The sequence below is a fragment of the Poecilia reticulata genome, chromosome 16 (assembly GCF_904066995.2).
Source record: "Poecilia reticulata chromosome 16, P_reticulata-male-v2, whole genome shotgun sequence".
Taxonomy (NCBI): Eukaryota; Metazoa; Chordata; class Actinopteri; order Cyprinodontiformes; family Poeciliidae; genus Poecilia; species Poecilia reticulata.
The window spans coordinates 19,877,128-19,895,223 of NC_088845.1; the positions used below are offsets into that span (position 1 = coordinate 19,877,128).

An 18,096-nucleotide genomic window follows, 5' to 3' on the forward strand; every position below is an offset into this window, starting at 1 on the left:
TAAAACATAACTGTGGTATTTTCACATCTGAATTCACCTTCTCTGGCCACATCTAGGCTTGAGTGCTGCCACACCTGTTTTCAGTGTAGACATAATCTGCCTGAAAAAAATTAAGTACACCATGATCCTCAAATGCTAGCTGCATCATGTCTAAAGAAATTCAGGAACAGATTAAAAATAAAGCAATGAGTCTAGAAAGTGTCACAAAGCTTTGGGTGACATTATCCAGAAATGGTGCAAACATGGAGGAGTGGTGAAGCTTCCCAGGACTGGCCAGCTAGAAAACAAATTACCCCAAGAGTGATCAGATGACTCATCCAAGACCCCTCGACAATATCCAAAGAACCGCATGACTCAGTTGCCTCAGTTAGGGTCAGAGTTCATGTCTCCACCATAAGAAAGAGACGAGGCAAAAGTGGGCTGCAGACAAGAGTTCCAAGTTGGAAACCAATGCAGAGCAAACAGGACAGTAAGGCTCAACTAAGTTTTTCCAGAACACATCTTAATGATCCCCAAAAAACCTTCAGGAAAACATTGTGGACTGATGAGACAAAGACTGAAGTTTTGTAAGATGTTTGCCCCAGTATGTCTGACATAAAGGGAACACCAGATTTCAGAAAAAGAATATCATAGTAAAACATGGCGGTGGTACATGTGATGGTCTGAGGCTGCTTTACTGCTTCAGGACCTGAAAGACTCGCTGTGTTATATGCAAGTTATCACAAACACTTGATTGTAGTTGTTGCTGCTAAGGACGGCCTACAAGTTATTAGACTCCAAGTTGGAATCTAAGTGGGGCAATCACTTATTCGCACATGCAGGTTTTGGATTAACTGCATTTTATTGTTTCTGAAACACTAAAGTGCAACAAACAAGCAAAAAAAAAAAAAGATGACCAGGAAGTTTTTCACACCACTCTGTTCAGTAAGAATGATATGTTCATGCTGCCAGGGAATAGTGCTAACAACATCTAGATAGGGTTTTGGTAAAAAAAAAAAATCAAGTGGAAGAAATTTTAATGAACGCAGTTTACTGATAATCTGGAAATTTGAAAACCCTGCTTATTGAATACTTAGAATCATGTTGTACCACCAGGAAACTGAAGTTATCTTGCCCGCAATGACGTAGACAGCATTCTAGGACTTGAATCCATCATTGTATAAACTTCACATTTTTACGATTAGAGTCTTCTTTCATCGTGCAGTCATTTAACAGAGATGAACTGTTTTTTAAAACGCTCCTCCTGACGCCTGCTCAGCCAATGGTAGCCCCCTGGGGGCGTGGGGCCCCGGGGGTGGGCACCCTCCGGATGAAGCATCTGAGGCACACGGTGCTCCTGCGAGTCAGCTCTTGCCAGATTTGAGCCCCACCACCAGATGACTGTCAGAGCGCATTTCCTATTGGGAAGAAGGGGAGAGAAGTAAAAGCAAGGAGACCCGCCTGGGAGGAAGAAGCCTGTGTGAGGGACGCGGAGGCAGAGAGTGTGAGGTACAGTGAGAGCAGAGTCAGAGCAGAGTGAGAGCAGAGACTCCAGCGGACCGCAGACAGGCAACTTCATCGGAATTGTTTCGCTGCGCGCTGTAGCGGAGAGTACAGATCGCTTCCGAGCGACTCCGGGTCAGCATCAGCAGCATGCTGGAGAAGACTTAAGAGGCGGACCGTGGATGAAGCTCGATTGAAGCGTGAGAAGCTCCGACGGTCTGCCGGAGAGCGGAGCAGGAGGCAAGAGCCGTGCCAGCGAGGCAAAGGAACAGACACTGGAGAAAGGAGCTGATGCTGCGGGAAAGTTACCAACTATGGAGATTTACAGCCAAGTGAGAGTTTAAGCACTGATCGGAGCGTTCAGAGTCATTTCTCCACGCTGGATGCGGTTATAGACAGATCTCGGTGCGCTTTTTCTTCTGGTTCTGGTGCCGCGGTGGACCCAGCCATCTCGGTCGGCGTAGATCTTTTCACCCAACACAGTCAGTGGGCAGGATGTCTGAAATGACTTCTCTATATCTCGTCTTTTGCCTTATGGTGACAGGTAAGATGTTTCTATTCACTTGTGTTTTATTATTAAGCCTGCAGGTCTGTATTGATGGAAGGGGATGGATTGCTGCTCCATATGGCGCTGCGTCAAGTCGCCTCAGTGCGCTGGTCTGCTGCAATGCTACATTTCACAGCTGTTAATGACCAGTAAATGTTTAATCACTTATTTAAAAAAGAAAAAGAAAAGAAAGAAAAGGCAGCTGCCAGCTGCATCAAAGGATTTCACCCCATGTATGCCCGAGTGGATAATGTGAATGCGTAATTTGGGTTTATCCCAAATGGTCTCTGCTCTTGTGCAAATACGGGATCTCTGTTTTAAGTGGGGGGGGGGACTTCGCGCAGAATTACGGCTTCGGGGCGCACCTACATAAAGTGCATCTCTGGATGCTTTTCTTTGAGCAAGTAGAAAACTGTGGATTTGGACCGCACAGAGCATGTGTGGGAGTCAGTCCGGAGCACAAAAGCGTGGACCGATCCACGAGAATGAATGGGACAAACAAACAAAGCGAGTCCTGCGAGCGCCGATGGTGCTCCACGCACGGCTCCTCGTCCATCCAACCCTGCAAAGTTACTCAGCGGCGGTTTTCCTTTAAGAAGAGATGAACTGGTCCGGCATGTGGCTGTAGATTTTGAGTGAAAACAGAGGAAAGGCGCATAGGTGGGGATGCAGCGGGGTGCATAGAGAGTGATGTGGAGGGACACGGGGAGAGTGGAGAGAGAGAGAGAGAGAGAGAGAGAGAGAGAGAGAGAGAGAGAGAGTGGATCGGAAAAGTGAGTGAGATAGATAAATTGGGTGAGCGCGTTTGTTTTTCTTCAAGCGAGCAGACACAAAGCACCTGTCTCCCCCGCTCGCGTCCCCCACACACATCACCATCCTCTTCTGCTTTTTCTTTTGCATGTTTGTAGGATTTACTTAACGCTTTGTTTATGTGCCAGCAGGGCAAAACGCGCTGACTGCGCTTTGAAAAAAAAAAAAGTTATCTTATGCATTTTTTAAAAGAAAACTAAATATTACATATTTCTGCATTTGGAAATCTTAGTAGATGTTTCAATGCATATTTAAATGAAACGTGTGACTGTTGTTCTGCTAGGCTTATGAGAGTTTACAGAAGTATAAACATCGGGATCAACAAGCTGCATTTTTGAGCAGCTGCTCAGAGCCGGCCCAAGGGATAAACAAACTAAGCTGCTGCTTAGGGACCCCCCAGGCCAGCAGTGGAAGGCTCCTAGGAGGCCTCTCATAAAAAAATATGTACATTTGTACTTGCATCTAAAAATTAAATCGGTATTTCCCCCCAAAAAAACAACTTTCACAATTTGATTTATTTAGGATTTTAAAAGAACTGACAAATGTAATTGGAATCATAATCATTTTTGCTGCTTGTGCTAGACAGAGATACATTTAGCTGCTTGGGAATATTTGAGACGCCAACAACAGTGACGCTTACGTTATGGAAACTAAAGGAGCTCTTATTTAACACTGTCATAAAACTGCTGTGAGCATGCTGTAAGATTCATGTCTGTAAAGCTGTTAACAGTAGAATACATACATGAATCAATAGTTCAAGTAATTATACAGCACAAGTTAAATTGTTATACTGTCAGTGTGTTTTCTCTCTATGGAGAGAGAAAAATTGAACATTAAAGTGGAATTCTGAGTGTCTTTAAAAGATTACTTAGCAACTGTTTGTTCTATTTTATTTTATTTTTTATTTATTTTTTATTTTTTTGCTTAAACTCATCAAAAGAAAAAAAAATTAAACCATCATGTTTTACTTGGGTTAACATATTGTGAAAATCTCTTTGCGGCCTGTGGTTGCGTAGAGTTCACACTTTAAAATGAACAGATTCATTTCATGTCACTGAGAACACAAACCAATGCCGTTCTGGTGCAGATCTTTTCTTGGAGGCACAGAAGTTGTAAAAAAAAAAAAAAAAAAAAAAATCTAAACCCTTTGGGCTGCATTTGTAGTTTCTTGCATGAATCAGTTTCCCCCCTTGCAGCTCTCAGCAAATGGCAAAGCTTGCCCAAATAGCCATTTGCTGCACGTGTACATCTTCACCTCCAGCCCCCCGGTTCCGCATGGTTTTGTCATTATTCAAGAAGCCCGAGGGAGGGTACATGACACCAGTAAACCTCCGGTCCCTGACAGAGCAGTAGCAGCTGGATGAGAAGAAGCCAAAGCCAGACAGTGGCATATATCCCTTGACCTCAACCCCACTGCACATTGGAAACACTCACATTTCTCTCTTCTGCTCCCTCACCACACAAACACAACAGAAATAATAAAAACGGTGACAGCTGCCCTAATTAAAACCTAAGAGACCCTAGACCTCATTTACTGGGTCACTCTTTAAGGCACATATGCTCACAACTGGTTGTGCTCGTAAATGTATCCAACTTCAACTTGTGGTTTCCCTTTTTCTATTATTTTTTGCATGGCACATTGCTTACATTTCAATGTACGTCGGCTTGCTCAACACAGATAATTTACTTTCTCAGAGGGCTCCCAGAGGAATTGGATTCCACACTGCATCAGTATTCCGAGTAATCTTCAGTGAGCTCTTCTTTGGAACCTTTTGCTTTGGGTCGCCTGCGTCTCATCGGGCCAAGTTCAAAGGCTGCGAGCTGAGATTACAAGTTTCTCTCCCTTCCTCTTAAGTCGTGTCGCCACTCACGTCTCACTATAGTGTAATGCGGGGGAAATTTTCCACCTTGCTTCTTCTTCTTCTCACAGCTCTTTTTACCCGGTTGCCTGAATGTGTGACTGCGAATCGGGAGGACATGAGAGCAAGCCTGCCTAATGGGCCGGAGGCAGAAAGCAGACTTCCACCAAAGGTTTTGAAAAGCCCCATTCACCATCATGTACTTCGTGCAATGGAGTTCAGATGCAGAACTGTAATGTAGCAGGGGAAGCGAGGAATACTCTCCACCCTTCCCTTGTCATCCCTCTTTTCCTCATTACTAAAGATGGGTCTTCTCTACACTGAGCACAACTTTGTATGTGGATTCAGAGACAACAGAGCCCAAGAGGTTTGCTTTAAGCAGCCGTGCATGTTTTATGAACTGACACTCCGGGCTCTTTGAATTCTCTTGGATGGAGTCTGGATGGGGACAGTTAAAGAAGAAGCTGGGGGTAGAGGAATATGGTGGGAAGGAAGGCTTAGCGGGGATGAGACTTAGATGTGTCACCGGCATCTTGGTGATTAAGCAGAAAAGTGTCTCGTAAACAGAAACAAATTCCACTGAGGTTTCCAAAAGTTTTTTTTTTTTCTCTCTCTCTCTCTTGTTGCTCTTGTCAAACAAACCCAGAATCATGGTTATAATCGCTTTGTTCTTCTTCAAAACACCCTAATGATAAAAGGATTCCATGGTAGAAAGTTTGGAGAGGCAGAAAACCCCAGCAAGCCAGTGAGGTGTGTGAGAGATGAGGTGCGAGATAGTGCAAACACAGCAGAATTCGAACACGTCTGAGTCCCGAACACCAATGTATTGCATTATTTAGAAGACAAAGTCATGGCAAAGATATGGATATTTTCCTCTCTGCTGGGTATCCTGTATGAGCTCTGAGTAATGGGTTTCTTGAAGGATTTTGTACTGGAAGTGGAATCTGAATTAGACATGGGTCAGGATGAGATTTCTCACTGTAAGATCACGCTAAGTAAATACGCCATGGTTTCACGGCAATACAAATGCAAACGGATCTGTGGAATAAACTAACTAAATGCTTTGTTTTTTTTAAATCTGGAGTAAACAGCCTGTAGCTTCCCAACATTAGAATAAAAGTAATGTGAAAAGTACCTTCAGCTTCTGAAATTTTTGCAGACTGCAAATACTTCCAAGCAACCAAATATTTATTTATGTATGAAAAAGTGTAGTAGGTTTGATTAGCTGGCTAGCACTGCACAGCAACAGGTGGACATCATTCTGTTGAACTATCATCCATACTGTTGGAGAAAACTCTGTTTCTCCATCACTTTTTTTCTTAAAACTTCAACAAGACAAACTATGATGGATGGAGCATTTCAGCATCTTGAAATCATATTTAAAATTTCTAGGCTTTTCTAGATTCTTGAAATACCTATTAATCAGTAGTATTACCCAAATATGTTAGTTTTGACAATACATCCGGCTCTTGAGATGAGATGATGCCTGAGGTTGGATTCATGAGAGGAAAAGGCATTAAAATCATACAAATCATTAAATGTGTTTTAAAGACATAAAATGAATTGTTGTTTTCAAAAACAATATATAGGTTTTTTAAATCTCAAACTGTATTTCAAAAATCTCTCTTTAAATTATCCACATCAATTCAAAGTGTTTTAGCTTTTAACCAGTTTAGATAACATACATTTTATAAACCAATTGTTGATGCTTCGGCACTTTTGTAACAGAGTGTCGGTGAAACGACTGTATATGTTGACTGTCAACACAACTAGGAACTGCTTCATTTTGTATTTCACAATAAGATTGACAAAATTAGATGCAGTGTATCAAACTGAATAAAGCCTTCACAATTTGTGCTCACAATACCACTTTACACTTCTTCAGTCAAAGTTCAGTCAACTGGATAGTGTTTTTCAAGACAGGAGTTCATTTTGAAGAGAATGTGGCATCTTAATATATTATCTGAACAAGAGCTGTACATTTTTTGTGTTAAAATCTTAAAATTCGATGGGGAAATGCTAAACATTTGCACAACACGACCAAGATTTTTAATAACGCTATGTTTTCTGTGACAGTCTTGAAGACCATTGTCTTTCGAGCTCTCTTCATATCCTCACGCTTCCCCTTCCCCCACTCTTACGGAAGAAGAAGCCTGAACTAAAACAGAGAACAATGGAGCTTCATAACATTGCTTGTCTCTAATCAGTCTTGCCATTTGGGTAAACACAGATAAAGAACTTGGCAGCGTGTCCTGAGGCGTCGTTATCAGCTCTGAGCAACTTAACTGGATGTGCGCTGCTGGTTCAGGCAAAACACAGGAAAGCACAAAAGTAGCCAGGTACCAAACTGTTGATGGCACTTGGCCTCATCCAGTTTTATTTTTATCTCTATCCGCCCATCCTCCTTTTGTCTTCGCTCTGTCCTCGTGTGCGTCTCCGCACATCCTCACCTTGTCTTCCTTTGGGTCAGTCGGAAGATCTGGAGAGGAAATGAAAGGGACCAGGGCAAAGGAGGGCCATGTCAGCATCCTGCCTTGAGACCCCCCCACCACCCCACCCACACACACACCCCTTCCTTGTATCATCAGCATAGAAAAGAGAGGAAAAAGCAGAAAGTTATTTACCCTTTTATTCTTCTATGCAAACACAGTAATGGAAAGAGGGGGAAAGTGGGATTAATTTGGTGCCTTTCATTAAAACATCCCCCCAAGGGGAAGAGTCGCGTTCATACACTAGCAGCTATTTCAAGAAAGGCTTGAAATGCATTTATATCCACTAAAAACGCAAGTGTCACCTCCTTCTAGAGAGATGTATCACCACTCCAGAAGACTCTAAACCCAGAAACCAAGACAGAAAAAAAAAAAAAACAACACGAGACATATAGGACCACACATTCATTTTTATTTTCCAATCAATTGCTGCCTGGGAAGACAAGGATTTCATATCTCCTGCCGAGAGACAAAAACCAACAGCAAATTGAAATTTATCTTCTGCGTCGCAGCAATATCTGTTCCTGTGTTATCTTCACCAGCCGTGTTCTTTAACCTTGTATTAGAGATAGCTGTATGGATTTTGGCAGCCAGGGGGAGTCTCGTAGGGAAAAAAAACGAAAAGTCCTATTTGCAGTGCCACCAGACAGCATTAATTTGACACCAGATGCTGATCCATTTTACTTCACTTCTCACTCCCTATTTATGAAATTTGATTGTTGGTGGCACTTACTGAGCAGAGGAGCTGAAATATTCAGCGCTGTGCACTGGGGCTAAGAGCTCAGATAGTAATGGATCAAAAGAAGCTTGCTGAGGAAACATCCCCAACACATAGGCATACTCAGAGAGGTCAAGGGCAGACACTGAAAGAGTAACTGATGGGCTGGGATGAGTTTCCGACATCTTCAGGGACGTGTGCTTTTATTCCTACAGCTAGACGGTGCAGTCAGATTGTCCTATCGACACTGCAACTCAATTAACACCTCATCTCCACAATCAACTACATGAATGTTATAGAGGAGTTGCACCAAGAAATAGACCGTCGACCACAAAATGACAAATTTTCACTTTGCTTAGTTCAGACCAGTAAATGTCCAGTTGGAAGTTCCTATGTCCAATCTTTTGCCAGTATTTAAACACACCCGCACTAGTAAACAGCATATGGTCAGGGCAATAACTTTACACTTTAGGCTGCATAAAGACTATGTATCAACTATTCTTTGTATCAAACAATTAAAAAGGAATCTCTTTACTACTTGTCATGCCAATATCTTTGATATGAATGTGCCTGGGATTCACTGAAGAATAAAGATCACAGTTACTTTGATCTAATCTAGCATTCCTCTCCAAACTCCCTTTTCATCACTTTCTTTAACTCCATCAGTTCACACTTCTAGTGATTCCAGGACAAATATTTTGTTATTGATAAAAGTAATAACCAAAATAGTTGGTCTGTTCTTGCTTGGGCTGCTCTGTATTGTTTCAGGAGGTTCTCTGTGGCTTTAGAGTAAACATAGCCTGTATTGTGTTTCCCTTTTTTTTTTCTTTTTTTTTTTTTGCTGAAAAAACTTAGGAATCTCAACCTACGAGGTAAAGAGGAGATCCAAAACCTGAAGGGATGTCAGTCAAAGGTTACTGATTGAAAATTTAACTGCAGTTCCCTGAGTGGCAAAACACGTTAATGCCATCGAGTGGTTTTGAGAAGCGAGCGAAGAGCAAAGTGTGTAGGTGGCCGAGGTGTTGATGGTGGGTAGTGGAAGGGTAAGGTGTGTCTCTCTCCTCCTGTCTGTTTGGGGAAAGAAAGCTGATGCAAAGATAACAAAGGGCTCAGCATGAGAGGCGGAGAGGGAGAGAGAAAAGAAAGAAAGGCACAGGGGGGTCAAAAGGATTTACTGCCAGGAACCTAGCATTCCAGGTAATGGATATACTTGTGTTAGTGTAAAGAAAACCTGCTGTTCTTCTTCTCAGACAACAGAGGTGAAAAGCAACAAAGGGGTAACTGACTGAAAGTCTGAGGCGGATTAACAGAAAGTTGATAATGCAACACCCTGGGCTAAGCATTGCGTCCTCTCATGAGCGCCCATGTGTCAGCTTGAGAGTGCAGATAAGGGTGGTGCGGCAGACGCTTGCTACATTTTTGTAAAGATGCTATGGGGAGGGCAAAAAAAAACAAAAAACATGGCCAAGTGCTTCCCAAGCTGGCTAAGGTAAACCAAACACTCATCTTCTAAAGAGGAAGCAGTCCAACCATTGTTCCAGCACATTGCACCCATCTGACTGAGATATCCTTTGCGTTGTGCAGATCCCTGGGGGCCGGAAATAGAACGAAGCGGAGTACAGGGACCGATTGTTCCCCCGCTCAGACTATCCACAGATGGGGCTATGGCACGGGGACGCTCGCTGTTTGCTTTTGAAAGTCCCAGGCGTTTGCTTTGCAGTCATGGTTTACGGAATGCTCTGGGGGATAGTGGAGAAAAGGGAACCACTGGAGAGAACGGGGAAAGAGAAGGGAAGGGCTCAGAGCACAGAGAAAAAGAAAAGATGGGGAGGGAAAAAGAAAAGATGGGGAGGGAAAAAAAAGTAGTTTGCTTAATATCTTGTCAGGGTGAATATAGTGTCATTGCCAAGAAGAGAAGACAAATGATATAGCCATCCAATGATGGGGTAGGTGGGTGAGAAAGCGCTCAAGTCCTCTCTAGTTTCCGAACAGAGACGTATAGAGCTGGAGATAATGGAGAAAGAAGGAAGAGTAAAGAGAGTGAGGGAAAAAAGAGAACGGATGAGATGCAGGGAACCCAGAATGCATCCATCATGTGGTTTGGTGCAGAAGCCATTTGTACCTATTGTACTCCATAATTTGTTTTCTCAGAGCTTGCACTGGGAGGGGCGAAGAGGGGGGGGGACACACCAAGCTATGGCAGCCATTTATTTTTGCACTAATTACATAAGTGAGACAGCATAATTAGACGTATAGCTAAACAGACAATAGGCTGAAAGAGAGACGCGCAGAAGAAGATAGACGGGGAGGTGTTGATGAATTCAGATAGATGAGAGGCTTGGGCCCTCTGTTTCATATTCAAGAGTGCGAGGGAACGCGTTAAAAGGAGTAAAGGGGATGGAGAAGGATAAAGGGAGAGGAAAAAGGGTGAGTAAAGGAGATGAGGCGATGCACAGGATAAAAGATGAGAGGCAGGCAGAGAAAAGCTCTCTTCACAGACTGCACTTTTAGGCGCGGCCCAGTGCCACAGGAATAAGGCGCCTCATTTTATACACCTGCTCAGCAGGAGGGGAAAGAGACGTATAAGGAGATGTTGTACAGGAAAAGAGAAAAGGGCAAAAGAGAAGAGAGGGAAGAGGAGATTGATCTCATCTCAGCTCCTTCAGATCAAAGGCACAGAGTGGCTACAGAAAGCTGTTTGTTGTGGCTTGTTTGGGAGGGTCCCTGCCTTTTTAGAGGTCATGAGTTCATCTGGTCTGCTATTTTGTTCAGGCAGGATTACTCTTAACAACACATGCCAAGCCCTTCATAAGCTACATGCCCTGCAAAACATTCTCTGGTAAGAAATCGTGAGGTGGCGGTACCACATAAGTCTGATCAGGGGATGAAGGGTGGTTCATTAGATGTCTATGCCACACTCGTAGCTTTCTCTTCATGTGCTAATACAGGGATGCATCTGCTCTGGCTCCTGTGGGGCGGTACCTGGGTGTGTTGGACATGTCACAAGCCTTTTTTAGGACTCTGGTAGAGGGAAAGATAAATAGACCCTTAATGAAGCCACTCAATCACAGGTCAGTTAAAACAGCTGACCAAGGATTGAAGGGCTTGTCAGGCTTGATTGGAGGCCCATTGAGGCTGGTCAAGAGAAGACGCTCTCGAGTCGTCACACTTTAGATTAGCCATTAACCACACTATAAACCTCCACTTAGCCATTCCTCTTTCTCTAAACAGACATCTGACAGAATGTAGTGGCTCATGTTTAACTCCGTGAACAGTCAAGGGAGTTTTTAAAAAGCCAATTTAAACTCAGTCCTTTGTTTAGCCCCTCTAGGAACTCAAACCTGGACTCATTGCATTGGTTGTGCGCGAAAGTGTGCATGTAGGTTCTTTTTTTCTGACTCACGGCGTTAGTTCTCCAGCTTTTTATGCACCAGATTTACAAGTAGCACCACACTGATGTGAAATTTACAACACTAGTAAAGTAGAATTTGGACTTTGTAAGATTTCTAAGTTACTTTATTCATGAAAAAAGAAGAAAAAGTTCTCATTTGTGCTACTGAATGGTTGAATGATGCGGCTCAATCATGTGTTCCATTTTAAGTCAAAGGGAAAATTTCCATGTTTTGAATTTGGAAAATTTCCAGAATTATCACCTTGAATTTGGAATTAAAATTGGAAAATTAAGATTTTCTCACCCAACCCAACCTCAGTTGTCCAACATTGTTGTTTTTCTTTTTCATAGAATTTAGCTACAATAAAACCAGCTTAGCTGTACATCTAATTTTTGTCCTCTAAAACCTTTCATATGTTGACTAAAAGCACAAAATGGAGAGAGTATTGCTATCACCTTGTATTGATAATTAGCCTGATCACTGAGCATATCTTGTAGCAAATGTACTACTAACTAAACGAGAGTACATCTTAGTTAGATTTTGTCTTCAAAACAACAAAAGTATAGTCACAGATATATATATATATATATATATATATATATATATATATATAGAAGGTTCTGATGAAACAAATATCTACATCAGTTACTTTGCAAACAAGTGATATCAAAAGCCCTCTAGAGCACCACCAAGGCAGTCCAGGTAGCACCAGTGCTGTAGGCTTAGGGTTTACATTTTGTGCAAAGCTGTCTTGGCACATTCAACATTCTGTTTAAAAAGGTCTGGGCTCATATAGCGGAACCTGCACAGACTGTTTTTATTTAATTTTTATTTTTTGTGAGTGAAAGACAGGGTGGATGAGAGAAATCAATGACCCAATTCAAGCCATTACAGCCATGACTGCTGCAGTAATGGTGTGGAAATGGACAGTGGTCATGTGGATCCCCCCCGTTTACACCTCCAGGCTTGGATCACAACTGAGGCTCTTATTCATTTCCTTCGTGCTTTGATTAAAAAAAGTATTCTGAGGGTTTCAGAGGCTCTCACATGATGGGGACAAGGGAAGAGGTTTGTTCGTTCTGTGGGGGAAAAAAAAACAAAAAAAACTTTATCTCGCCAGGGTTGCCAAAGGACAAACACATAACACTAGGCTGGAATTGTCTTCAACAAATAACACTTGTAGTCGTCTCTTCTGGCAAACGTTGGCTCTTTGATTCGAGGTAATGTGCTAACAAGCAGTGGGTATATGGAATACACATAGCCTTAACATGTGTATTTTCAAGGAAGTGAGAGTCTGCATGTGGTTTTGTGTACATATGCCGCTTTGTGTGTGTGCATGTGTGTTTTCACACTAATTAATGAAAGGCTTTATATGCCGGCTGAGGTGACGATGGCCTGTCTCCAGTCAGGCATTGCATCCCCCCTCCCGTGTCAGTCTCAACCCTTGGTGGTCCGGGTCCTCTCTTTCCCGCACACCAACGCATTAATGAGCCCAGTCTAATTAGTGCTTGTGGCTTCATACCAGAGACCCCTGAAACCACATCACCATTGTGAGTTAGCCTAATCAGGGGACCACTAAAAAAGACAAGAGTGCCCAGCGCTCAAGCGGGGACGTTCACATGTATGCCCGGCCAGTTTGGACTCCCTTAAATTAGCGCCCCACATCTTTTGGGCGCGGAGAGGGAGCAAAGGAAGAAAAGGTTGCATTTTTCAGATTTGTGACCACTGAGGATCGGCTGCTCACTCCTTCCCATTTATCTCCCTCACTTCCTCCCATAGTTCTCCTCCCGAGGGCGATGCAGAAAAATGATTTTCCTCCTCTTCTTCCTTATTCTTCACCGCAGATAATTCAATCTGTTTAATATAAAATAATCTCTCCCGATTTTTCAGCCCATTTTAACCTGATCAGTCAAACAGCTGCCTCAGGGGGACAAGCCGCGTTCCACCTTGTCAAAAAAAAAATAAAAAATTGTGGGTGAGTCAGCCCAGGGAAGCTTTGTGCTTTGAAAAGTGTCTGTTTTTTCTTATGTTTCACATGTAAAACAGAGGGCAACGTGATTCAAACTAAAGGACATTAAAGTTAGTACACATTTTTAAAGTCAAAATGCAGAACTTTTCCAGACTCATATTTTTAAATACTAAATAGAAAATGCTGGTATGCTTTAGGGATATTGGCAAAGCTTTAAAATGTGGAATCTGCGAAAGTGGATGGCTGGATATTTATTTTTATTGCTTTTTCAGCTCTCAAAAAGTTACATAATTTTTTCACCCTTCTTGCGCTTTTCTCAACCCCCTACGTAGGAGTCCAGAAAATGAGAAACAGAATGATACAAATAAATATACAGAAAAGACATTAACAGTCCTCATAAAGGAAGACAATTGGTGATGCGAGTTGTGGTGCTTGAGGTCTGGGGGTTTAACTTGTGTCCCACAGCACTTAACATCCCCCTAGCCATCTCTCCTGGCAGTTAATTAGAATCCAATAAGGTTGCTGCCTGTTGGTCATTGTTCCTCCAGTGTGTTTACCCTTTCTAGAGGCTCCATTCGCTGCTTAATCTGGCGAGAAGCTGAATGTCAATAGGTCAGGCCAAGACTCCAGAGCCCTGAGAGAGAGAGGGAGAGACCCTGAGTCGACACACAGGGAGGAAGGAGAGAGGATCATTCAGCTGAAGGAAAGGGGTCATTTTTCTCCTTTCCCCTCAATATTGGTCTTTGCCGTTCTATTCATCCGCACCCAGCCTCCACCTCTTGCTTCTCCCCTTCTTGTCTTTTCTTCTCACTTCTAATCCATCCTCTTGATTGTTCTAAGCTGCTTTCAGCCAGCCCCCAGGAGGGTGGAGGTGGGGGGGGGGACTCCGAGTCTGTTTTAATTAAGATTTAAAAGACGACTCCCTCAAGCAGGGAGATTTAAGAAGAGATGGACAGAGTGGAGTAAACGAGTAAAGATGGGACAGATTGCAGATTGGACACAGCAAATATCAGAAAATCGGTACGGAGGGAAAGTTAAAAAGCTATTATTTAACGCACGTAGATGGGAGTGACGAGTACACAAGCACAGCCAGACACTGAGGCATCTAAAGGGGGCTAAGCCAAATGGGATTTTTTTTTTTCTTCATTTGTAATCACACAGCACAATCTATATAGATTGATCTCAACTTCCTGTGATTCATACCGTATCCTGCGAGAGTGATATGGGATCAGTGGTAGCCAGCAGGCAAGCTGAGCGAGTTATCTCCACTCTCTGTCTAATGATCGATCATCTCACCAGATGGGCTTAAGAGCCCCGTAACACTTCACTTGTTTATCAGAGCTGCAAACCATAGGCCTATCTGTAGATGTGACCCGCAAAGTAAGTGTTATTTTTGCAAGCATACAGTACTTAAGAGTAAATGTGTTGTGATCAGGGGCCCATCCAGTAAGTTCTGAAAGGGGTTTCCAGATGGGGGGCACCTGCAATCTCCTAGTGGGAAATCAAACGAATTATAGTAGTTTTATTATATTGTTGTCATAATGGGAGGAGGTGGGACACCAGGAGAAGGTAGTGACATAAGCAGAAGATAAATTAATAATCAATTTTTAAGCTAGCCACCTCTAAATTGTATGTATTTAAAAACAAAATATCTAAGCCTAGCAATTTAGGGTTTACAAGAACAAAATGAGTAAAAAGAAAAAAGTAAGGTAAATGTAAATCGGCAGCATCAGATGTGCGTCAAAAAATATTCCCCCATTATTTTCTAACGTCTCACACAGGCTGCATCCAGACAGCAGCCAGCGCTTCGAAACACGGATGCAGCGATCCTTTTTGAACTCGTTCTATTCAGAAGCTGTGCTTCCAGCATGTCCTGTCTCGATGCATTTCAGCAGAATGTGTGCTAAATGTGAGCATTTAACCAGAGGCGCGCCAGCTCTCCCGCTGTGCGTTGCCCATAACGGTTCCGAAAATCTAAAACTTTATGTTTCAAAATGTGCACGTAGCGTAGAACAATTCAGTTGAGTCCATATATATGGCGGTTTTTATGTTTTGTCTCATTCTAAGGTGGTGCCGATCCTAAAGAAGCATTAAAAAGGCTGACTTTTTGTTTTTGTTTAGTGTTTTAAACTACTCAGGCTGGATAAGTCTTAAGTATTTCATATTTTGAGTTGATGAAAACAGACTAGTCCAATAAAAAAAATAATAAATGAAAATACTATAACTGAATCTTGCTGGCTGGCCTGGCGAGGAATCTTTATTATTCGATTTCGTCCAAACAACTCCTACTTTATGAGAGCTTTAAAGATAAGCTTAAATATCCAGATGATAGCCGTCAAATAATCACAAGTTAGACTCTTCACTTATTCTTAAACGTGGCTGTTTTTGAGTGGCATTGTCACAACAGTGGACGCCTGGGACATCCTCATTAACTTCTTAAAAGTCTTATCGCACCATGACAAAAACAGATTACCCCACAGGAGTCTGGCCGCTAGAGATGCAACGTTGTTGCATTCCTGTATTGCTGTACTTAACGCCACGCAAAGGAGGGCATTTAATGGCAAAGCGGCATTTGCATGTTTATCTGAAGCCGCGTAGATGCCGTGTGCTTTGTGTTTAGTAAACCAGTCACACTGCACACATCTGCCCCTACTTGCAAACTTAACATTCTTCACTTGAAGACACACCCCGACACAAAGCGAACAAAGAAGTGTTTAAGTTCATCAAACCACAGACTTTGGTGGAGGCAAGGGTCAAAAGCCCAACCCATGGCATTCTCCACTTAGATACAACTCAACACACAGCCACCATATGTCCACGGTTTCACAGTTAATGAGCCAGCCCACCCCGGATGACAAAGATCTATTCACACTCGGTTGACTCTGAGGGAATCTGCAATTGCCACGGTGTGATCAGGACAGAATACAGCACTAGTCCAGCCAGTGGCCATTTGGGAGCAACAATAAACTAGAATGAACAGAGGAAGAAAAGGCGTGTTAGGGAATATGGTACACGAAACAAAGAACTTTATAAAACACTTTAAGGGGATAAACGCAGGCATGATCTCACCCTCAGCCTCGCTATGGCTCCATCGCTCGCCTCCATCAAAGCCCCCCCGAGACTCTCCCAGCACACTTTCTGCCTCCGTCACTCACAACTCTTAATAAGGCCAGCAGTAAACGGCGGGGAAAAATATGTGGGGATGAAAGCTTCTTCTCTTATGTTCTCGCTTTGAGGAAGCGTTTCAGGTTGTCAGGGGAGGGGGAGTAGGAGGCAGAAGGGGGAGGGGGGGGTGCATCTTTATGGAGTAATTCTGCATTTTAATAGAGACAATAAACCCGTCTGCTTTAAGATAATATTTTCTCCCATATCCTGTTGTGTTGTAGCTCTGGGGATTTCTGACAGACAACAAAACGAAAAAAAAAAATTCCACCCCCTCTAAGCAAAAGGTATAGAAGAAAGTCATGCCAAAGAAGAAGGTGTGCAGGGTTCCTGTGGGAGGGATAGATCACATATATTCTTTCACCGCAGTGATTAATAACTTGGAAAAAAAGGTCAAACTTGACTTGAAACGGTCCAGTATATCACAGTTACATTTGGAGTCTGCGTTTCATACATCAGCTCTGGCTATGATGTCCCATCAGTCCCATCAGCCTGGTCACACAGGAAAGACCCTCTGTGCAGATTATCAAAGATTGATGGGGTGTCCTAGTTAAAGACAGAGAAGCTCTCTGTCGTTCGCAGCTTTTGCAGAAGCACTTTTGTGCGAGGTTTAAGTGCATATGTTATGCGAAGCCCAAGGATTTAACTCGAGTATGTTTAGGAAATTTGCGAACATGAAATTTCCAGACTCATCTAAAAAAAAGAAAAAGACAAATTAAAAGCAGCACATATGACTTTAACCCTCCTATGATCCTTTGTACTCATTATTCTGTAACTACAGATGAAACAAACTGACAGAACAAACAGGATGTTTATCCTGATTGCTCCTTTTCTTCCTCTCCGAGACACAACCTAAGCATCTATTCTACTCTCTGTTCGCTGTCATCCTACCCATTTCTTTTTCAGAGTGCTTGCTTAATAATTAATTGATTAATTAGTTCCCTCATTAATCATTTACTCATTAATCATGGCCTGATTTTTTCTGGAGGAAGCAGCGCAATCTGAAAAACCCTGACTTCACATTTCACTCTAATTATGCTCTTTTACTAATCAACGCTTAAGAAATGGAGTTTCAGGAAATTAGTTTTCCCTTTCCTTTCCCCTCCTTTTCTCAGCACAAAGCAGGATGTAGTGAGGTTGGCATGTTACGTTTTCCCTCCCTTTTTTGTGTTCTCAAAGCTCTGAGTCAGGAGTAATTTTTAGGGATGGTTGAGGATTTATGAAGTGAGTTTCTGTTAAAAGTTAGCAAAGGTTAATAACTTGCGTGCAGTAGATAATCCTTCTGGCACCTTCCTTTAGTATAAATTCACATAATTGGACACGGACATGGAAATTAACTGCTAGTCAGTGAGTGTCAAATACCAAAGCAAACATCTACCATCTTTATCTGCAACAGTGTCAAACAAACCATTCAAATTTTTAATTTGAAGTCTGCATTAATCCACAAAACCTTAGAGTTTACTCTTATTAGTTTCTGTTAATATTCTCGTTTGCTTATGAAATTTTTGTTCTGGATTCTGAAAACATTTGCCGTTTGTTCTTGTTTTGCATTTTTACAGACTGCTTTTTAGAACATCTTGGTTTACGTCAACAAAGACAAGTTTTGTTGACATTTTACATCTGCATTTTTACTTGTGCATTTTACTTTGTGAACTTTTCAGCTAACAA

The 18,096-nt window shown here is 42.4% G+C and overlaps 1 protein-coding gene across 2 annotated transcripts in view; it reads left to right on the forward strand.

The window, feature by feature from the left end:
- The first annotated feature begins 1,251 nt into the window (after positions 1–1,251).
- Positions 1,252–18,096, forward strand: part of kirrel3l (kirre like nephrin family adhesion molecule 3, like) — a 46,059-nt gene continuing 29,214 nt past the window's right edge. Inside the window, exon 1 of one of the 2 annotated variants that reach the window (XM_008432423.3) lies at positions 1,252–2,026. In XM_008432423.3, the coding sequence (XP_008430645.1) occupies positions 1,978–2,026 (49 nt within the window). In that variant the 5' untranslated portion in view covers positions 1,252–1,977. The remainder of the gene's footprint in view (positions 2,027–18,096) is intronic. The other variant, XM_008432424.3, reaches the window with a different exon arrangement.